This window comes from Pterocles gutturalis, unplaced genomic scaffold (assembly GCF_000699245.1).
Source record: "Pterocles gutturalis isolate BGI_N339 unplaced genomic scaffold, ASM69924v1 scaffold8568, whole genome shotgun sequence".
NCBI classification, from domain to species: Eukaryota; Metazoa; Chordata; class Aves; order Pterocliformes; family Pteroclidae; genus Pterocles; species Pterocles gutturalis.
This window is the reverse complement of record NW_010120412.1, coordinates 30,685-54,505: the sequence shown is the minus strand read 5'-3', so window position 1 is coordinate 54,505 and position 23,821 is coordinate 30,685. Positions and strand designations below refer to the sequence as shown.

At 37.4% G+C, this 23,821-nt stretch overlaps 1 protein-coding gene across 1 annotated transcript in view; it reads right to left on the bottom strand.

Moving 5' to 3' along the window:
- Positions 1 to 2,777: 2,777 nt before the first annotated feature.
- LOC104464243 (isoleucine--tRNA ligase, cytoplasmic-like) overlaps positions 2,778 to 23,821 on the bottom strand; it is a gene marked incomplete at its 3' end in the record, with an annotated part of 49,409 nt that continues 28,365 nt past the window's right edge. The window contains 4 exon segments of the mRNA XM_010076892.1: positions 2,778 to 2,904; positions 14,607 to 14,705; positions 20,018 to 20,109; positions 21,548 to 21,670. Of these exon segments, the coding sequence (XP_010075194.1) occupies positions 2,778 to 2,904; positions 14,607 to 14,705; positions 20,018 to 20,109; positions 21,548 to 21,670 (441 nt within the window).

The following is a 23,821-nucleotide window of genomic DNA, read 5'->3' as shown; positions in this document are numbered from 1 at the left end:
CAGAGATCAAGGTTAAATACTTATAACAAAATGAACATTAGCACTGCATGCAGGATTATCTTTGTAAATAATAGGAAGAATAAAGCCATCCGGCAGCATTCGTGGACCCCAGTGTTCCTGTGGCATAGTTCTGCAATCCCTATTAAGTAAGAATGTTTGCTTTTATTGGGTTGTCATTTCAGCTCTTAAGTACCTAAAATCAAAGAATGAGGAGTGTTCACAGAAAGAAGTCCATGCAGAGTATATTTATCTTGTATATCAACAAGACATTCTGGGATCTTTAGAAAGCATCTTCTGAATAATAATTAGTAAAAGAAATAACTGCTAAGGTCAGCTAAAGTGGCATTCTTAATGCAGCCTCAAAGCAGACTGGAAACAGATGTGAGGAGTGCCCTCAGCCTTCAGGAGAGCACAGCCAGAGTTCTCTCACTGCAAATCTGTTACACAAGACTGAGGGCATCAAAACTTCTGGAGGGTTAACAGTTTACATGAGTGAGAAGCAATGAAACAATCAGAGAACTTCCATAGCATCACTGAATATTTAATACTATAATTTGTATGCAAGTCCTATAAAATTAACCTATTTCTGCTTTATAAACTTGGGTGCTATATTCAAAAAATTTTATTACCTAATCCAAATGAGATGTGTTCCTCTACTGAGAAAACCACTGAGATTTGAGAGCTTAAAATGATAAACTGTCTGCAAAAATGTGGTAATAAACACAAGCTTCAAAATTTAACTTCCATTATGTGTCTCTACCTGATAATTATGCTAAAATAAAACTAAAGTAAAAGCTAAAATAAAACTGTGGGTAACCAGATATTGATTTGTAATAAAATTCACTTTAATACCAATTAATTCACCTTACTGTATATTAAATAAGGAACTGTTATTACTTCTCTAGACTTAATATGCACAGCATAATTGCATGCGACAAAGTGTTCTTTTGAGAACAAGAAATGAAGAGGAGTTTCTGCAATCTCACATGGCACTAGGCTGCAGTAAAACTGAAGTCAGGAAATTTTGAGTGAATATTATTTCTATATGAGAGCAGATGTCACTTAGGCCTTAAGTACCACATCAGTTCCACCGGGATTTAGTTTTAAGCTATATTCCGCATGCATAAAAAGACAGTGAATATGAAAAAAAACTCCTAGCTTGAAATTTAGCACGGTCCAGAAGCCATACTTGACTATTGAAGCCTGACAATCAGACCTTAGAGTAAACAGAAATGTATAACATCTACAGATGAAAATAATAGATCTGTTGGTATTTCTACCAGAACACTAAGCCCCAAGGAATATTTGCAGATAATTCCAAATGAAAGGTCAATCTTTCAAGCTAGACACCATTTTGCTTTTAAAAAAAAATAAATAAATCAAACCTAAAAAAGAAAAAAGTCTGTGCACACAGGAATACAGACATGGGCAGTCTGGACAGAAAACGAAATATTATTAGAGGCAAGGAGTAGGAGTAATGTAACCTTTACACAATCTTTTTCAGCTCTAGAATGAAGTCTTGAAATACTTTATCACAACACTGAAAGCCTTTTCTCTATCTAAAAAACCCTGTTATACCAAACAAGGGACTTAAAGTTTAGCTTGAAGACTGACAGTTCATCTCTAAAAATTTTGAATCAATGTTAAAAATTAACTTTTATATGAGAAATAGAAGCACTTGGTTTGCCAGTAATTTACAAACATACTCAGCGTAGGTAGAATTCAAATGCCAAGGCTTTCTTTGATGGTAAATTGTAATTGCAAGGAGTAACTCCCTCCCTCCCCCAATATCTCCCTGCCTGTCAGACAGATTTCCAAGTAAGAGATTTTAAAAAATGCTTTATGGTGTACCTCTAAGCAATAGTGCCGTTTAAGGCAATAAAATACTTCCCTGGCATATGTTTCCCTATTTGAGGTCTTCCATGTCTAAAATAAAAACTTTTTCAAACTAAGGGAGATAAAAACAAAGGCTTGGGATGCTGCCATCAGAATTACCTTCCAAGGGCATCCTGATACTGGCATTTCCTACTTCCAGCATGAGGAAGACTTATCATACATGTTTAATTGAAGTAACCCACACAGAAAACAAACAAAAAACCACTTTATCTTTACAAACAGTTGTAAAATTTGGTATTTTGACACATAGAAAACAGCAGTCATCAATACACTGTAAAGTATTCACTTTTGCAGTTAGCTTTATGCCACCAGCTGCAGGGTACCTTACAGCTTCCAAAAAACCCATTTCTAGCATCCCATGATACACTTTCATCATTCTACTAGATTCACATTTTCGCAGTCTCTTACGTTCACATTTCTAGCACTACAAATATATATTTTCACTGTTCTACTGTGGTGGACTCGCTTTTATGTCTTCAGTAATTCATTTGGCTTGAAGTAACTGAGCATCAGAATTTAAAAAACAAACAGTACTCCATCTCTTCCTTGCCATTTTCTCACTGCATTTGTTATTTTCATTAGATTTGCTATCACTGCAAATTCTTCCAGGAAAAATAAGATTAGTTCTACTATAAAACAAACAAACAAACAAGAAAAATTTCTTGCACTTTTCAAGAAAAGTAGAGAAAACATGTATGGGCACACAAATGCATGCATACACATGTATATATCTATCACCTAGTATAGATACACAACTACTGTTGAGATGTATTAATATAAGACTGCAGAAGCCAAAGATAACAACAGTCTTATCAAAATAAGCAAACAACATAGACAGACAGGCTTTTCTGTCAACTGGAAACTTTTGTTTTCTTACTCACCTCTTCAAAATCGTCACTGACCCACAAAGGGATGGGTGTTCCCCAATACCGGTTTCTAGATATAGCCCAATCTCGTGCGTCTTTAAGCCAGTTCCCAAAACGCTTCTCCCTCACAAAATCTGGAACCCTGTTTTGAAAACAAGAAAAGTGTTTTTTTAATCACTACATTCCACTTAAAAGAAAGCTAATAAGAATGCTTATATTTTATTTCATCCACAAAATAAGTTAATTTCAGCACACTGCGTGAATTGGAGCATGTTCATATTCCTGCACTGGCTATTGCAAGGCCTATAGACTTGCTGCCAAAGCCATAACACCACTTCTGCCTTTCTTTGATCTTCAAGTAAGCTACAGAAGTGAAAAACACCATGTTTATTTTACTCACAAATAATTCAGTAAAAATGTGCGCAACATACAACAGATCCATTAAGGATGAAACTGTGCAAAAATCCTCAGGGCAGTCCAACACTGGAGGATTATTGCTAAGGGTGGATAACAATTCTACTACTTTATTTTACATACAGGAAAAAATACCAGTTATCAATTTTGGTGCTGAATGAAATTATAACGTTTCAAAAGCCTGGAGTAACAGCATCAAAAGGCACCTTGTATTATGCACGGGCATCTGGGTATCTGCACATTACTTACAGACTTTGAGAATAAAGAAGTCCCAGGTTGATATATCCTACAAAAATTATTTTAGGCTATTTATCATCTCCACTTGTAATTCTCCGATGAAAAACCAAAACAATCCCCCTCAACCACAAAAAACATAAGAATGCTTGCTAAACACTCATTTTGAGTACTAACGTGCTCCGAGGGATGTTAAAGACAAATTTTCATCATACATAAGTGTCTCAGAGCTCAAAGGTTAACATCAGAATCTGACACCTAGCAAGTTTCTTGGATAAGCTAAATGACCTGATGGTTTGATTCAGAACAGATTATTTTTCCCTTATGATGCTAACAAATAGTTAACTATTTATACAATGATTATACAACAGATGAGGAAAAGCAATGGGTTTTGAGGTCAACGACATACCCCCTTCACGCCTAACGGTGCATTTAAAAACGCCAACCTCAAATGACACTCACAGGAAGAATAATCATAAGACAGTGTCACAGGTGCACAGAAGCTGTGAATGAACAGCTAACAATAATACAAATAACTCTAGAATTGAGTTACTGAGCAAACCGTGGCAAGCTTTCCTGGGTTTGTTTTTCTCCAGTGAGCTAGAAAGGCCCCTCCCAAAGTATGAGCTGGATTTAGAGAGAGTTTCTAAAGAAAGGAGAAGCCAAACTTCTGAAAACATATGGTCTCTTCTACCTTTTATTTTTGAAGCTCTTGGTTCTCTATATTTTTTTCTGAAGAAGAAGAATCTTTTTTTTATCATAGATCAGCCACAAGATTAACAGAGATGAAAGAATTTTTCAGAGGAAAAATTAAAAGAATGGATTCACATGACACACTAAGGTAGGATTTGGCCCAGCAGTGGGAGATGGATGAAACAAGTGTGAGCATCCCTCAAAAATCTACTGTTGAAAATGAAAGCTACTGTCTTTTAAAAGTTTTACCCATGATGATGCCATATGGAGATCTAAAGGCTTCCTGATGCCAGTGTTGCCTCAGGTAGATAAAAAACCACTGTTAAAAGATTCACTAAACATCAGCCTGAAGTTCCACAGCTCCACTAGTTTTTTCTAGATTTACTTTCAGCTGCAAAGTTATCTTCTGTAACATTTCTTAAACAAAAATGTATTATAAAAAAAAAATGAACAAACTCAGTGATTAATGATTCACATGACAGCCATATCCTTGCTTTGAAATTTAGAAGTGCATACGGGCTTTCACAATTTGTTTTAGAGTGGGACTAATTACTATTAACTTTTCGTGGTGACCTTAAGAGACCCTCTCTCCAAACACAAGTGGAAACTGTAGGAAGATCATTAGCATTTGCCTAACATTCCTCTAATGTGGAAAATTTCTCTTTACATCACTCCTAAACTAGTTTCCATTTTTCAGAAGTTGTTAGACACTGATTAGCTGAAATTATTAGTCCCATTTAACATAGCTAGAGGCTGAAACAATCCCCCAATGACATTAAAATGCTAAGAGTTTCGACTCTGCCTCCTCAAAACATGCATGAAAAATTAATTTTATCCCCAAAGTGGGCATTAACCACAAAAATGTATGTGGTGTGATCTCTCTCTCTCTCTGAGCTATGAAAGCATATAATTTACCTCTTCTGGTAAAATTGTCTGATCCTGCTGCCAGTTTTTAGCAGAACATAAAACACAAACCACTTCATCTACTATGAACCACATTTGCAACCATGATTTATGGTGCTGTAGAGGTACGATACAGAAATAACACTGACACAGCCATCAAATAAAATAAAAAGAGCCCATATCTTAAACACATTTTAAGCCCATCACTCAAAGAAAGTGTTACTTAAAGCAATTGGTTCTCACCACCACACAGATGCTGCCCATACCCACTACCCAGACACAGAACAGCAGACCCAGCCTCCAACAGGGAACAAGCCAGAGGAGGTATCTGCAGCAGAGAGCAGCCTTGCCACTCACACAGTTCTTCAAGACTACAGCCTCTTTCTTTCATTTAATCTCACGAGATTTAGCTACGGATATCTCAGTCTGACATTTCTGACTTACCTACATATCATAAAGAGAAAAAGAAAAAAAAGTGCACCTTCTATTTAAATAGTTCACTAGGCTGGGAAGACAGACCAGAGCTTTCTCAGCACTGTTGGTACTAACACCTGATCATTATGTTACACCAACTCCAGGTTAGTGTTTCTATAGCCCTTTTTTTCCCCATTTCTTTTTAATCCTCTTTGATATTTTCTTGGTATTCTTCTCCTGTTAAATTTTAATGAAGATAACATCCTGCCACAGGTATATATTAGTTAAGGAAGCATTCTTTACTCTTCCGTCTACACAAAGACATGATTTATTGAATTTGCGGAAAGATTCTTTGTTTTACTCAACTAAGGAGACTGAGGGCAGCCTCAGGAACTGCTGCCCTCGGGTGAGTTCTGCTCCCTTTTTTCCCCATGCAGTAACTGAATCTTGGCCTCACCCTGAGCCTACGCTATTCTGTGTTTAATCTGTCAGCCCACAGTCTTCCTCAGAAGTCCCAGTGAATTTTTCCCTCTGTATTCCCATTGCAAACAGAGTTGTGAATTTGATAAGACCGCGATAAAGCCATGAATCACTGCTGATGCCAGACCTTAGGTTTTGGGAAATTTTGGGCTCCGTTAAACAATGCTTGCCTAAACCCAAAAGCTGAAACAGTCCCCTGAAAGCCAGTGACTGCACAAAGTACAAACACTAACCTCTGTGCATCAAAACTGTCCTCACACCATGGATATTTAGAAGCTTTAAAAAGAATTTAAAAAGAAAAAAAACAAAAGAAGGGACAGCCACACAAATATTTCTATTTTATAACACAAAGATACACACCAAAAAAAAGCCCCTTCCCATATGCCAGTGTGCATGCTTTTCAGTTTAATCAGGTATCTACCACAAACCCCTTGGAGCTGAAAAGCATAAATTTCAGTTTTATGCTGGTGACACCACCAAATATGCAGATGGGCATGACAAGCAAGGTGACTAGTGCTACAGCCCGTTCAGAGCAACCCACCGCCAATGGCACTGAACAGATTCAGATCTCTGAAAAGGTCAAGCTCCAGCATCAAAGAGTTCCACAAGTTTCCAAGTGAAATCAAAGCAGCGACTTCTCTCCAACACAGTTCTGCTGCAGCTCCTCAAACTGTGCTGTTGGAAACGGGTTTTTCTATTTTCCAACTGGCCTACAAACTATGTTGGTTTTGACCTTCAAGTTTCTCTGCAAAATGACACAGATAGGATTTCACACTTCTTTCTCAAACATTTAGCAAGGTTAAGGAGAATGCTGTCTCAGCAGGTCGTGAAGCTCTTGATTCATGCCTGTAGAACAGTGTGGGATAATAGCTGTTTCTGCTTTCTTGGCACCCCGGATAGTGCACTAAATAAACTTCAGGATGCAGACATTTCAGCAGTTGAAAAGTTCAGGGAACTGAACTCCACAACACAAGGGAATAAATACTGATTTGTCAGATCACAGATTAGAAAGATTTGGAATTAAAATACATCAGTTTCAACCTGTTTGAATAATTTTTATCTTACTCTCCCAACATCAAAACTCTATGCTAACAAGTTAGAGATGACAGAAATTATTAATCTGCTCCCAATTTGTATGTCCACTTTTGACTGTTCCTATTTTTGAAGCAGAATTGGGGTTTTGCTAAATTCGTGCATTGCTAAGTCCTCTGCACAGTGAACTCCCACATCCTTTCTTGGTAGCTACTCATTTTCTTAGTGTTTAACATAAAAATTCCATTTGACAAGCAAAAAAACCCCATGAAGAACAAAACAAAATCCAGTCCTTTAACAACACTGACTAGCTTTTCACAACAGAAACAGCTTTTGCCTTCAAAGTCTATGTACTACCCAGCACCCAAAGTCACAGAAGCAAAGTGGGCATGGATTTGAAAATAACGAATTAGGGCGCACCTTCAATCCCAGAGCATGAAAGGATGCAGTAACAGTAAGCTACCACAGCTACTGATCCAGTGACTTCTCATCAACAATTAGTATCTGAGGAACAGCATCAATTAAAATGAGTATATTTGCCTTCTAACTCTTGTCTCCAGAAGAGAAATGTGCAGGATGTAGGGGAAAAAAGATATCTAAATTATTACATAACCCAGAAAGAAGCTTATTAAAAGGATTAAAACATTTGTTCCTTTTCCATACATATATTTTGAAGTATCTCTCTCATGCTCATAACACAACTGCAAATACTGAATTCAAATTCTTCTTTCATTTCAAAGCTCAGATGTGCTCTGCATGACTCCATGAGTTGGCTCACCTTGCCCTAGTCACAGGATACAGGAACTGTCTCAAAGCAGTCCTGCCCCTCTTTCTTGTAAATACAAACATCACTGCTGAAATAAACCAGCTGTCAAATATCACCACAGAAGACTGCCTCATATGTTTTATCATCAATTTACCATTAAAAGCTGTTTAACAAGATATACCAATCCTTTCTCACTCTTCATAATTCCTCTTGTCAACTAATTTTATTAATTACATTCTTTGAAACACCACAGCAACTTTACGTATTGCATAAGATTTACTTCAGAATTAGTAATTGAAGGAAGCTTATGAAATATTTGAAAAACAGTCCCGTTAGACTATAAAGCTGATAAAGAAAACACTGTCTTAAATAGAGTAAATTGGGAAATCTAATACCAGATTACCACTCAGCATTTGATATGTTCAGTTCTGAGAAGATAGTCCCAGATCTCTCCTTTCATTTGGTGAACTGGTAACTTTTCAAGCAACACCTGAAATCAGGAATCATTTATATATCTGGAAAGGAGAAGGTTATTCTTCCAGAAGACAGCTGAGTCACAACAGCAAAAACAAAGCTGATTAAGTAGTTATCTTAAGTAATTTAACTAAATGTGTATGGATTTATTTCAATTCATCACGTAACAGCTGGGTTTTTTGTTTTAGGTGCAGAATTTGCTTTTCTTTTTAAATATTAACCAACCCCTGGAAGACAAAGTCTTAAATTCCATTATGTTAATTTACTCTAATAACAAGCCTCCTTCGACATGTCCTCAAATTGATTTTGAATGGTTTTTAATTCAAGGAGATAAAATAAGCAACTATTCATGCCCTTTTGACACTTTAATTAGTGCCAATCTATATCATGGACCTAATTAAACATCAGGGGAGGTGGGAGGGAGGAAAGAGGAAGAGAGAGGAAAGGTCAGCTGTTTGCAAAGCACGCAGAATTTCCACTGCAGCAGACTCTCTCTTCCTCAATTCATGAAACCTGATTAGAATGGTGCACAACCACATACCCCACACGGATTCGGGTTGCCTCCACCAGTGCAAGAGAATTTTCTGCTTATATGCAGCTTACATTTGCTAAATGAATAGTGCTTTCAATCACTTTGATATAGCAGTGTTTTTCTTCACTCTTTTATCCCGGTTCCCATAGCAACAAACACTTTAGCGTGAGACTGCAATGCTGCTGCAGACTGCATCATAACCCTGCCGTCAGCAGCGCTCAGCTGCTTGACAAGTCAAGATCAAGCAAAACCGTAATCTCCGATTTTGTGATACACTCATATTAAAAAAATCCCAATATATTTTTATTTGTATGACCCAGAGACCCTCCTAATTGCTCTTAAAATTCTTAATCTTATCAATGACAGCAAAAATCCCTGCATCCTGACGCCAGTGAGAAATAAAGCTTTTGCTTTTCTTCTTTCTGCACAGTGTCCTTCAGAATATTCTAACATTTACAGCTACAAAGTACTTTTATACAGCATTACTACTTAGGATTAATTTCAATATGTGTGTATATATATATACACTTTTGCAGTCGTCCAACAATGCAATAATACCAGGATAGAATATTCAATATGTGTATGTCTGTGTGTGTATATATATATATGTCTGCAGTCGTATAAAGCTGGCAAACATTCAACATAGTATACATGCAGATAGATTTAGCAGCTACCGAAGAACATGGTACTGCAATTGCAGAGTGAACCAACGTTTGGAGCCTTTATTTAATAAGGTATTACTTGAACGAACCAAACAACAAGCTCTTGATGACCATTCATTGGGACTGAAAAGATACCTGCTGTATTCATGACATAACCAGCAATCTCTGCCCAAGGGGCTTTGAGAAGAAACTGCAAAATACGACACAACAGAACACAAGCCATCAAAACCAAGTGGAACAAGCCTCAAAATTCACTTCTAATCCTCAACTATGTCTGATAACAGCCAGTAATAAAACCTTTGGACTTAATGTTGCTCTTAAATTAGACAAACACAAGGCTAACCTTGCAGCAAATTTTTTCCACCTCCCACTATAGCAATGACACAAGATTGGATTTTTCCTCGGGAAATATTGCCATCTAGTGACTACACATTGGTATACGCTTCACAAACACTACTTAAGAAGACCTAACTTGTATTTGCATTTCCTGAGTAAGAAAAGTATGATCGATGATTCAAAAAGAAGAGTTTCAATTTCATGGTCATATTAAAGAAAAAAGGATAAAAAAATCCCCACCACCCCCCTGATGCATTTAAAACTGTTCAGATAACATGTATTTATTAATGCGAACAAACTAGTAAAGAAAATACCCATGAAACATCATTAAGAAAAAAAAGAGGAAAACAAGGGACTCAGTAACTTATTTTCCTCCATTATGCTACAATTCTGTTACGACTTAAAATTCTGTTGCCCCTGGTACAGACTCAGATTTCTCATCTGCACAAAAATTACAAGTTCAGTAGAACAAACACTTCTATTGCAGATGGGCTCTACAGCCCATCTTCTCCATGCCTTTCCAGCCTTAGGGTTTATGATAAAAGACAGGCACAATTTGTGATCAAATCACACCTTTCAGAAGGTGGGAGACAATTTGCTGTTCAACAAAGGCGGCACCTGGTCAAAGATTAGAGAGACCAACATCAAAAGCTTCTCAAAAGATTAATGTGTTTGACTGACACATGTGAAAACACTTCAGTTTTAGAGTGCTCATACAAGTACAGCAGGAAGCATGTGCAAAATTCACACTCTGTAAACCAGGAAATTAACTTATACCAAAAAGGCCTCTTGGATGTGTTGTGATATTTTCATTCATCACTTAAACTGTGAGTTCTTCAAGTCAATAAAGGATACTTTCAACTAAGGACCTATACGTCAAGCTCTTCATTACAATGCTTGAATTTTTCAGTGCCAAGAAATGCAAGAACAAAAGGCTTGGCTTCTTTGAAGTCCCTTGCTGTTTTCCATCACTGCTTTCCTTCCACTGATGCTCATTTTTCCACTATACCAAGTGCCGTACTTCTTATTTAGACAATGGCAGAACTGTGCAATAGTCTCTAACACTAGCAACTTGCCAACAGTTAGAGGTAAATCTTTCAGAAGTTACTGAAGCAGAACTTTAAGTGAGGGAGTTGGCTTTTTTTTTTCCTAAAGAGTTCAAAGCTGATATTTAAATACAAACTACACAGTCTACAGAACCTTTCCTATCAGCCTACAAGTATAAAAATATTACATGCACCACCAGAAGTGTGAGCTACAACAGTTTAGAAACTTAAGTATAAACTGCACTAATTTACTCTTTACAGTAACTTATAAGTCTGTAATTCATATAATTTTGAACCCTGTGATGACAGGAATTAGTCCTGTATTATGCAACGGAATCTAAGGTGGCATCGTTTAGTTGCTTCTCTGTGGCTATATTTTTTTCTTTCAACAAATCATTCTACATGACGATAGTTACAACAAACAGTTAAGGCAGAAATCCAGACCACTTACACCAGGACCGGTTTTGGTGCTGCACCTAGCTCTGCATCAGTGCAACAGGAAGCCAAGGGCTGACAGCCCCAAGGGGTACAGCAGCCAGATTTGCCCCTCTTTATCTCAAGCAGCACAGTAGTAGGTTGTCTTATTATGAATACCCTTTTAAAAAAAAATTTATTTTAAAAAAAAAAATAATTTCTGCCAGTTGTGTGGTAAAGAGAACACTGAGTAATGGACCTTGGATTAAGGACTGAAACACATCCTGCTCCATTTCTGCACTTTCACTAACATCCAGCACACATTACCTCCCACTCTGACCAGAATAAGGTTGGGAGAGAGAAGTTTTTTTGTTTCTGATTTTACAAAAATGCTGGCACATTATTCATAATCATTCTTGAAAGCTGTAGTTAAATTAATTTTGAAAAATGAAGACACAGTTGTTGGCTTTAAATTTTGAATAACTATGGCTTTATCAGTAGGCTAATTCATTAAAAAACTAATTAGAAAGGCAATCAGGTTGCAAGGTTTGTCCAACTATGTTTAATCTATTTCATCAAAAAGGATATCTATAGAGTGTGCAGATATTCTTAAGGGACAATATACCTATCAGTCATTTATAGGAATAAAAAAAGCAACCCAGTCAAACTCATTTTGCAAAGGTTAATATAGTCTGAAAAGCATTTATCCCCAATTTTCTCATTTTTAGGACATGCTGAAGCCCCAGAGAGTCCAAAAATAAATTTTTAAAATGCTAGATATTATTCCTGTGACACTTTCAGAGATCATGTCTCTTCAAAAGCAAAAAAGTAGGTTTTGAGAAGGATGGAGTTCCCAAAATTTAAATAAATTAATATTGAAGAATGCAAGCATTCTCAATACCGACTTCAGAAGTTACCTCCCAAACAAAACTGACATCAGTGAAGAACATAGGAAGAAAACCTTAAAACTAATGCATCTTTATTTTAAAAAGCTAGATGGTTAAAAGCCATCTTTATATAACAAAAGCCATAGAATATTCAAAGTAGTAATCATGAAATCATGTACTCAAATATATATTATTTTATTAATCATTTTGTAGTAATACAGCTCTGCTTGTGGCCATATTAATCGACAAACGTCAGGAGAATGGAGCCAGGCTCTTCTCTGTGACATGCAGTGATAGGACAAGGGGAAATGGGTTCAAGCTGGAACATAGGAGGTTCCACTTGAATATGAGAAAAAACTTCTTCATGGTGAGGGTGACAGAGCACTGGAACAGGCTGCCCAGAGAGGGTGTGGAGTCTCCTTCTCTGGAGACATTCAAAGCCCGCCTGGATGCGTTCCTGTGTGATCTGATCTGGGTGTTCCTGCTCCGGCAGGGGGATTGGACTAGATGATCTTCTGAGGTCCCTTCCCATCTCTAATATTCTGTGATTCTGTGAAAATGATTTTCAAAATCTAAGACCATACTGTTTTGAGAGCAATCTTGAGGAATCATTTTTATGGGCAATTACAGAATTATGTTGAGACTCAAGAACTGCCTCAAGGACAAACAGTTACTTTAATTTCAAGAATGTTGAATATTGCGAATTAATACAATTGCCTAGCCTTCCCACCCAATGGCAGCTCTCACATTTAGTTTCACTTGTATCCTCACTACTCAACACTTACAGAAAGCACCACTTAAAACCCAGATATGCATAGACAAGGTAGGGTTCAAACTGTTTACTAATTCTTAGTAATGTCTCCTGGATGAGTGGAGGTCACTTATCAGTTCCTTTTTGAAGCTTTGCTTCTGGAAAAGCAAAACTATCTCAACCTTTCCAACACTTCCTTAATAGGATCATTACATTTTTCATATGTTCATGTGAAAATTAAGTATGCAGGTCTACCGTCAGCCATCAAAACAGTAAAAGCATCTTGAGAAAGCTAATTAAAGCTAAGAACAAACACTTTCACCCCCTCTCCAGCTTATTTTTCCCCCCAAAGAAAGATCACAGTATGTTCTGCTACAGAAAACAGAAACCAACACTTAATCTATAAAATCTTCTTACATATCCAGATAAGGCATGTGCTTATTAGCAAGCCAATGCTGCAGCATTTTTGGACAGTCTGTATCAGGGATCACTAACTTTTCTCACGTATTCCAATATTTACTCTACCACGTAAGCAGTTATGCAAAAGCTGCTCATGGAGAATTTAATTGCTAACTACTGTCCATGAAAAAGCGCAGCATAAGCTGTAACTGTTCACTGACAGTTGAGTCACCTTCTTTAACACCATTTCATCTGCTGAGCAGAGGTGCACACGGGTGGAATCCCAACTCTCCTTCAGTCCTCATACACAAAGACTGAACGACAACTGAAATGGCACGCAGTACAACTGAATGAGGCTGGATCTACACATTTTCCCATTCTGGTCTCAACTTCCCAGGTACAAGTTATTTAGGAGAGAAGGAGAAATAAAAATAAAGGTTATGGAGGCAGAGAAGATAGGGCACTTTTGTTATTAGCACATCATAAGCCTGTTCATCTGTTGTTTTCTACATAGCTATCACAAATATTTTTCACATTCCCTACTGTAAGATTTAATTTTTTTCCACTAATAGAAAGTTTTGATTTAAACCTCTGAAACTGAGATTAGTTACAACTATTACAGAAGCCAGGGCAGTTCGGTTGGGTTTTTTGTGGGTATCTCAGGGGGGAGGCGGGAAGAGGGGGTGGTTTGTTTTGGGGTTTTTGGAGGGTTTTTTTTTTTTCTTCAAACGCATCTATGACAAAGTATCAACCTGATCTGTAATAACCAGATAAAAAGGAAAAAAAGCTTATCTGAAAATTAGTTTAATTTGGAACAATACCCAGAGCTTAGCTGACTAAATTCTTCTCTCTAGTGGAGCTTTTTGGGCGGCTTAACTGTCCATTTCCATGCTTCTGCAGGTTGATTTTCCTTTGCAGGTTCTCTCATGTTGAATTTTTAGGATTGTATAACATGATTTGAGGATGCTTTTAATGATCCTGTAACGTATTTCACCGTAAGTTGTTAAAAAGTATGTATTTAATCTTTCTTACACCCTAAATATATTTCTTATTGGGATTTTACACAGGAAAGAATGTCTTCTCAACCCAAGAAAGGAACAGTGTGCAAACATGTTCAAGCACTAGGCTGATACGCAATTAAGCAGGTTGTATCTGTTTATACCAGGATGACTATCCCATTGCTCTACCAGTTTGAGGCACATTTGTGAAACCTGAGGTAAAACAATATTTAAAACTGGCTACCAGTCCCATTCCAGTAACATTAGCTCAGAAAAACAGAATGGAAATATGAAGTAATGGTAGCACACTAACAGTGAAATAGAGTATTGTAGAGTTTTGACACACACACACACACCTACACACCCAACCCTGAGCAAAGAAAAAAAAGATATACACAGGAGACATTACCAGTAGCATTGGGCATTATTCTCCAGTAGCTTCTCCACCATGTGCTCCACTCTCACAAACCAGCTTGGCACAGCTTTGTATATCAACGGAGTATCTGACCTGTAGAGGGAAGGTGATGGGGAAGGGAGCAAAACAAACAAACAAAAACATTTTCAGTGCTACATTATTTATAAAATACTCTTTAAAACATATTTTTGTACATGACAGTTCCCTTTCCACAAACTGAATTCATTGCTGTTCCTGAAATATTATCACAGTTACAAAGGTTGGGTTTTGTTTTGTATTTTAAATTACAAACTGTTAAACTTATGTGAGCTACTATTTTAAAATCAAATCCTAAAAGAAAATTTTAGAAATCCTTCAAACCCAGCAATTCAAGTAATTTGTATACCAAGAGAAATCATGAGACCATTCAAAGAATACTTGAATTTGAAATTTGTGTTCATACACCGTACAATAATATGAACCTAAGTATTAAAGTGAACCATATTTAAGCCTTCCACTTTAGCTCATTCTGTATATTTTTAATGTGCACGTTAATCTGAAAAGCCAAAAAACATTGTGCTATGTTTTTACTACTTGTATTTAAAAGAATAGTAATAAATCATAAAGATGAAATAACAGCACCCAGGGTTAACTAGAAGAACATCCCATTCCAGGAAGAGGAGGAAAGAAAGAGATCCAGATAAACATTATAAAAGTAGGAAGTTACACAGACAACTTAATATATTCCTTACTTCAACATTCAAAGAAAATCATGTAAAACCCATATATAGTGGGGGCAGATTCCAAACTTGAGATTGGTTAGAAATGGGAACACTACAGGGCAGAGTGCACAGTGATAAGTTCCCTAAATTACCTAGCAAAGTCAGTATCTCTAAGCATCTGACTGCACTGTCTCAACCTGGTTTCTTATTTGTCAGTTCCATAATACAAATGCTTAAGGTCTTGAGAGATTCAAGTAGCATGTATCCCTCTGAAGGGTCAGTAATCAAGTAGTGGGTAAAAGTCACTATAGGAGAGTCCAGAAATTTCTAATCCTTCACATCCATCCCATTATTCGAACTTGAAAAGGGAGACTGAGCCCTGGGGGATGGAATCTGTCTATGGGTACAGAGCAGCCTCAACAACACTGGGACAAGAAGCTCATTCTCCCTCAGTATCAATCCACCCCACAAAATGTTTCTTAAAATATTATTGTTAAGTCTCTTTTCTTCAGAACTTGGAAATACAGTTGCTCAACAATAAGTTGTAAGCAAAGGCCCTGAGAAACTACCATTATCTCCTACATGCAGTTATTACTGTAAACAACCCATCTAAAAAGTTTACTTCATTTTACTTATATCCATAGCAAGGACTTGTTTGAAACACAAACTACTGAAGATTACTATGTAAATGAAAATTGCTGCTGTGGAAGCACTTCCTAAAGGTACACTTGCCTGACAAAAAAAGAAAAAACCCATAACAAAGGTTGTTCAAACCCAAAAAACTGCACTCACATTGCATAAAGCCCAATAATAAAAACCGCATCACTTCTCTCAATACTACATTTCATAAGATATTTCCTTTTAACTATAAGCAATGCATTTCAATCTGTATTTTTTAAGAGTTAAAGTATCTATAACCTCACAGGAAACGGTAAGAGCTCAAAGCAGTAACAGTGTAATAGTGTTCTAGCTATTAAATGCAAATGTGTCAAGCTAGGAAGTTCTGCTTCTCAGATTTTAGTCCTAACACCTAAAAAAGGGAATAGTTCAGTTAACTTCTCAGACAGGAGCAAGATCACAGTAAAAAAAAAAAAAAGTATTCTGCAAGCTACAAGGTACTCCAGAAGTATTTTAGTTTCAGATGTACTGAAGAATGACAAATTGCCATCACATAAGATCTTCAGTTACCAGAAACAAGAAGAATAAAACCTGAAAATAATGATTTCTCACATGGTCTTAATATATTGCAAAAAGAACGCTGGTACAATAAACTGGTACCCAACCTCTATCAGGAGTAAGCAGCTGACAGATGGGGCTGATGGAAGACAAGCTTTAGTGCAAAAGTAGCTTCAGACACAAAGGATCTAGGAAAAAGAGACAAGCAGATGAACCTGTGAAAATTTCCCAGGCTTTCAACCTAACACTGTAGCTTTATAATACTTAATAACCATTCTGAAGCACCCACAGAGCACTGTTTCCACCTACATGAGGGTAGAAAGTAATGGGAGATGGCACAGTTTCCCTCAATATTTTTCTTCTTCTAGCTGTACTGCCAAGTAGTGTCTTGGCAAGAGAAAAATAGAACATACTGAAAATCTGCCCAACCAGTAACATCTTACACATTTCTGCCCCTCGTGACTGGTGGGAGGGTTGAAGAAACCAGATTCAGTTCTTTGCTGCAGACTCAAATGTGAGATACCCATTACCGGGTCTGTCTTCCATCAATATAAGGCAAGAGAAAAACTATCCAGAAAGACCTAAAATCAGAGACTGATGCTTGCAAAATTCCTGCCTAAACACTCCTCTCTACCTCAACTGAATGATGTTGTGTTCCCCTTATAAATACATCCTTTAGAATTGTATCAGAGGAATCAAAGCACCTGAGCAAAACTGCCTGCTCCTTAGCAGCTCCACAAAATTAACTATGGCTGAAATACAGCCTGTACACTTGAAAATATAAAGATTGGAAAGACCATTCTCTGTGGACTCTACACACTCCCAGCAGTTGTCATACCTGTTTTGGACTGCACAGCTGGTGAAAACAAGTTATTGTGATCACACCTTTTTCTCTTAATTCAGAAAACAAATGATAGATAACAGACCACGTGCTATGAAAGATGTTTCTTGGCTTTGCTTTCACTGGCTTGAAAAAGACAAAACACCGTCTCTGTCAATGGTAGAGCTTCCAAGTAGAATGGCACACAGTGGCTGAGATGGACACTTCAGCTGTCATGCTATCTTTCAGAGTTGTTAAATTGCTACCTAGACCATACAGACTCTCAAGATCTTCCGTCCACATAAAGCATTTCTGAGCAACGATCTCCATCTTCAGCAATTCCAATAAAGGGGAATTCTAACTGAAAACTATCTGCTGTGTACTTACCAAGTTGTTACTGTTTTCCTCTCTCAGATCTTAAAGTTTAGCTGGCAGAAAATCACTACATATCACAATAACAGGAATATATAGAGAAGGACCCTAATTTGAAGATATGTAAAAAAAAAAAAAGGGAAACTATCTCAATATACTGAAGATTCAACAACTGCCTGGTATCAGGGAAAAGTATGAACAGTAGTACATTAAGTACAAGAGTCTGATTTCAAAGTTTTCTTACATTAATCAAAATAACTTATAACTATGTTCAAAGTTAAGGACTACTCTTCTACTTTTAGCATATTCCAATTATGGCTTGATTTCTGATGGCAGTGAAATGAGCTTTTCAAGTAGAATCCATTATTCTGTTCTTCCCACCAGATAATTTGCTGCTAGGTGCTGCCTGCAACTTATCATCAATCAACAAAAATGTCAACAGAGTGGCAGGACTAAGTATGTTCTACAGATTCACATTTCTACATTACTGGTTTGTCTCAGAAGGCCATGACTATACATAAGAAAAACACACGCTTTGCTTGGTTTTGAGCTGCCATTTTTCAAAAACTGTCCCAAATCATCAAGGACACAGCACCTGAAGAGTAATTCTCCTTCTTCCTCTAGGTAACTGTTAGAAACAAACCAATCATACTATTCAAGAGCAAGAAAAGGTTATTTTTGCTACAGATCAAAGATAAATGCACACTGCTAAAACACTTCACCTAGTAGCATTAAAGCTAGACAGAGAGAAAAGCTTTTATCACAGCTATTTCAGTACAGGTGTTCTACGCATCAGTTATGATTTAAAATGTTCAAGTCATTTTAGATATGGAATTAAATTTTTTTGAAGTGTGGCTTTACTTGTAATAAAACAGTTTAACACAATATTCCTACTAAAAGATTACTGAAGTTTCTTAAGTTTTACATCGTTCAGTGATTTTTTTTTTCTCAAATTTGCAATAGCAATCGTATATATTTAAAACAGAGAGAACACTAATAAAAACATGCTTCATTCTAGATGAAGTTTGTCTAGGCCGTATTTCTCATAAACAAAACCTCTCACGTTAGTTTACTATACTGAAGGCCCATGTAGGCTTGCACATGGAATCTTCACTTAACCTCTGCAAAACTCCCAATCTGAGAAGAAAAATTCTTTACAGGCCATTGTGCTGAACCACCTACTTAACATTCCAGAGCTAATCTTGAATTTCTAGTTGCCAAAAACAAACATTTCTGAGACCTCACAGATATTATGAACATGGCCACTGCTATTTCTGACAGACACACAACCATTGTTTATGAACTCCATTCAGGAATGACTGAGCAGAAACACACACTGAGGTATTACACTGTGCAGGTTTTGACTGGGACAGAGTTAATTTTATCCACAGTAGCTAGTATGGGGCTGTGTTTTGGATTTGTGCTGGAAACAGTGCTGATGACACAGGGATGTTTCCGTTGTTGCTGAGCAGTGCTCACACACAGTCAAGGCCTTTCCTCCTTCTCACCCCACCAGCGAGTGGGCTGGGGGTACGTATGAAGTTGGGAGGGGACACAGCTGGGACAGCTGACCCCAACTGACCAAAGGGATATTCCACACCATGTGACGTCATGCTCAGCATATAAAGCTGGGGGAAGAAGAAGGAAGGGGGTACATTGAGAGTGATGGTGTTTGTCTTCCCAAATAACCACTACGCATGATGAAGCTCTGCTTTCCTGGAGGTGGCTGAACACCTGCCTCCCCATGGGAAGTAGGGAATAAATTCCTTGTTTTGCTTTGCTTGCATGCACAGCTTTTGCTTTACTTATTCAACTGTCTTTACCTCAACCCATGAGTCTTTTCACTTTTACTTTTTCCCCATCCCACCGGGGGGGCAGTGAGGGAGTGGGTGTGTGGGGCTTATTGCTGGCTGCGGTTAAACCATGACATACACTTACTACCCACTGCAGTGGATAAATGCTAACTTTGATTTTAATCGACAATACAGAAGTTTCCATATTATAAGCAACTGGGTTCTACCAGACTCCACAGAAAGATGTAATTTTACAAGGTTAAGAAGAAGTATGATAATAGCCATAATACAGCCATTTTAACCCAAATACAGAAAGTTCAAAGGCAAACATTTAAAGATGTTCTGCGACACACTTATTTGGATACAGTTCAAAGGGTAACAAAATATCCTTTTCCACCACTCAATACCTAGCTGTTTAGAAAATAAGCTTTTTTTTAATCGTTAAAAAATTAAGTAGGCCAAGAGAGATTAAAATTAGACAAACCTGAAGAACTACTCAGTTAGAACGCTCAATCTCAAAGCTGTATGTACTTCTCTCCTTACCTCCAGCAGAAAGGATAGCTGTGTTTAAAACTGCTGCTGTGAACCAGTCTGCCTTTCTCTTTCAGTAATTTAATGATGTTCTTATCTGCATCCTAAAAAAGAACAAAAAATTTTCCTTGGAATACAAATTTCACTATTTCAGTAAGCTACTACATGATCTGTCTCCAACACCCAAATTAAGAAAACCTCTACAAATAATCCAGTATTTATACACAGAAGAAATCCAAAAAGCTTCTATACAATTTATGCATTTATTGCAGACGCACTGTAACACACTAAATTTGCAAAGTTCTTTGCTCTCCAAATACTAGTACACAGCATCAGTCCCTTTTTGCCCTTCACTCTGTTTCCACATACACACAACTGTGTACAAAATTCTAGTTTTCTGTAGCACCAATGCAAGCCAGAACTCATATAATTAAATATCTTAAACCTTCTCTGGAGTTTTCTGATTTTGCGGCAGGAAGCCACAAAGTGCTTCTTACCTAATACTTAGACTTCACTGCAACACACTTCTTTAACATGACTACAGTTACAGAAGTTGAAGCATCTTTTACAATACTTCACTAACAAAACAGGATTTAAGATCTAAGCTGGAAGTAAAAGCTCTACGTTAAAAATCAAAAGACAATGTGCTCAAACAACTGTCAACATGACATTACGACAGAAAAAAACATTCAAAGACTTATGATACAGCAACATCCATAAGCTAAGAATTCATCATAATAAGAATATTCTCCAAGAGCCTTAAGTTCAGATTTGAAGATAGATAGAACATGTGGCCTCCAGTGTTCTCTTATTTGCTTTAATGTATAGCAGGAAGCAATGATAGCTGTCTGAGTTCAAATACAATGCAAGACTTAAGTCTTTTTCAAGTAAATTGTGTTTACAGGAACATCCTTTGCTATCCAACTGTACCAGCAGGAAACTGACTAACAACATTTTGTTTTCTTAACACACAGAATTAAAGAGGCACCACTCCTTTCTATGGATTTGTGCCTGGAGCAATCTGGAGCTTGTGTGGGTTCCTTTTACATGGATTCTCTTGCATCTATTGGCAAATAAACTCCCATTGCAACACATCCCACAAGTGGAGAAAACGACTGGATTTCTCTCCTCTAACAAGTCATGTTACACTAACCGGCTGGTATAAAATTAATGACAATATCTGTGAATACAGAAGTCATCCAGAGGTATAGGAGGCCTCTGCACACTTGCCTGGAGACTGCATACATAATATTTCCATAAGAAACAAGGGAAAAGTGAGACTTTCTGCAGCAGATATAAACAGGAGATACTGCTCTTCCTTTTCACTAGCAGATACATGGTATTACTTAGGTTTCAAATTCTTTATTTTTCAGATGTTGTAAAAAACAACTACAACCTTGTTGCAAATGTTAAACATATTTTGGTTTTTCCAGATACCAAAGGCACATTAGAGAAAAAGCCACTTAGGCAAAGAGAAGAACACTTCTACCATAAAACAGAATTTTTCTTGCATAGTTATTTACTTTCTCCAAGACTACTAACCTTCACATACTGTCCTGCAAAGTCAGTCACTTCTGCTGTGAAGCAGCCTGACGCATCAACAGGACAAACGGGCACAGAATCTTTCTGAATAATATTAAAATCCATGCAGACTCTGTAATCATCCTACAAAAGAGACAAGTATCAAGTTACAGAAATGCAAAACATTGGTTAAAATATCCATTCCTGGAAAATGAAATTAAATGTTAAATAGAAAATGCGACAACTGGACAAGAATAGCAAAACACTCAGCAGCCTTCACTAATCCCAAATATGCATAGGAAAATATGTATTTTACAGGACTGTACTTTCATTCATCACAGAAATTCTGATTTCTTCAGAACATGTGTTTTCTCTCATCTAGTAGAGGAATATGTGTGTGCTTCTGCGTGTATACATACACATGCATATATATATATGTACATACACTATTTTATGTGTGTACATACACACATACATACATGTAGCCAACAGTTTCAGGCTACTATTGCCTAGTAAAGGAACTGACAACCACTATGGCATGCTCTTGTACCAGCCAGAGACTCGTGTCTGTTTAGCACACAAGCCTGCATGGTATTTTCCAGAAGGCAGGTTGTTTTAATCAATTTAATTCTGGAACTCCACATAACAAATCTCATTTTTTTAATGTCTTAATGATCCAAAGCCTTTAAATCTGTGTTTTTGAAACTTTGTTGGCCCGCAGGCAACACTACTGACCAACAACCACACATGGACAACATCACAGTTTATTTTCCTGGCCAGCATCTGTTTAAATTTTTAATTTCCTGTAGCAGTAAGGAAAAAAAGAAAAACTAAGAAAAAGAGGGTCACTTCAGACTTTTATGAATGTAGCTAAACAACAATGGTATCTTAAAAAAGATTAAAGAAAATTATTAAAGGAACAGAAAAGTTCAGATATTAATTTCAAGCCTGATGTCAAAGTCAGTCCATATCTTAACCAGTTATCACTCCAGATTTCCCAATTCCTTGCCGTAGGACAAGAGAGCATTTTTGGGGCTGGGAAGGAAAGGGAGAAGGAACAACTGCAGATCCACCACTCTCAGGACATTCACAGAATTGCTTCATTTTCCTCAAAGAAAAAGGCCCTGTTAATACTGCATCAAGCCAGGTAGCTTTTTTGAGTCTTAGAGGTTCCTGTATTGCTGCTCTGACAAAATGGAGGAAGCCCCAGGAAAAAATCCTGAAGTTTTGTGCAGTGTGAAACACAAGCTGGAGTGACTCTGCCTGACAAAACTAGCAGCAGTTGAACTGTTAGCCTCCTCTATGCTTAGAGCTCATTTACCTTTTGTAAAACACAGCAGCTATTTCACAGAGTTGCATTTTAAAGCAATTTGACCACCCTGACTAAGGAGAGCACACCAGAAGCAAGTGTGTAAATTACGTGTTAAATAAGCAAGTGCTCCATAGCAAGCTGAAGTCTCCTTTCTTAGATTTACCCAACACAGGCAAGCCAACTTTGGAGCGACAGAGTAGGGTTTCCAGATCCTTTCTCCAGTCCTCACTCTGTACTTCCAACCTTACCCACTAGTTCCTGCAGTCACCAGCTCCCTCAAGCCAGATGTGGAAGAGGTTGTCTGCTGATCCACACTATATTTTACAGTGCTGGAACTCATCCACAGCAATAGTGAAGTTGGCTACTTCATGTACCAAGGCATTACACGCAGAAATGAGAAACCACTTCAGCTACAGCACTCATTTACTATAGACCATAATCTCTTGCCACTCTCTGGCAGCTGTGGACAGCCATCACGATTCTTCAGCCTTCACTTGGTCACCCAGTTTCTTCAGCCACTAGATTAACTGCGATAAGCCTATTCTCAGCTGACCTTTCATCAGCTATCATTGCTGAGACACAGCAAGCAGACCGTGGTGTTTAAAATGTAGGCCAGATGACAGAACTAACGTCAACCCTGATTTGGCAGTGAATTGTAAAAGGCTTTGAAGAAGCAGCCAGCAAAGACTACAAAGCTTGGCATGCTCACAACCTAGCTAAAACTTAATAACAAACCTTCCACTTTGCAGGACTTGGGTCAAGAGGTGCTTCAGTTCAATTTGCATCGCTGATGGAGCCAATGACGTATAAAGGGCTTTGCTATTTTGATTTTCTACAGCTAGTTCCTTTCTTTTTAAGAGCTCGAATGTAAAAGCTTTCCAGAGTGACCTGCCGTTTGATTTAATGAAGATTTGCTTCAGTAACCACAACCCAAAAATATATTCAGGCACATACAGAAATCCACAAATGCTAAGCTCCACCTG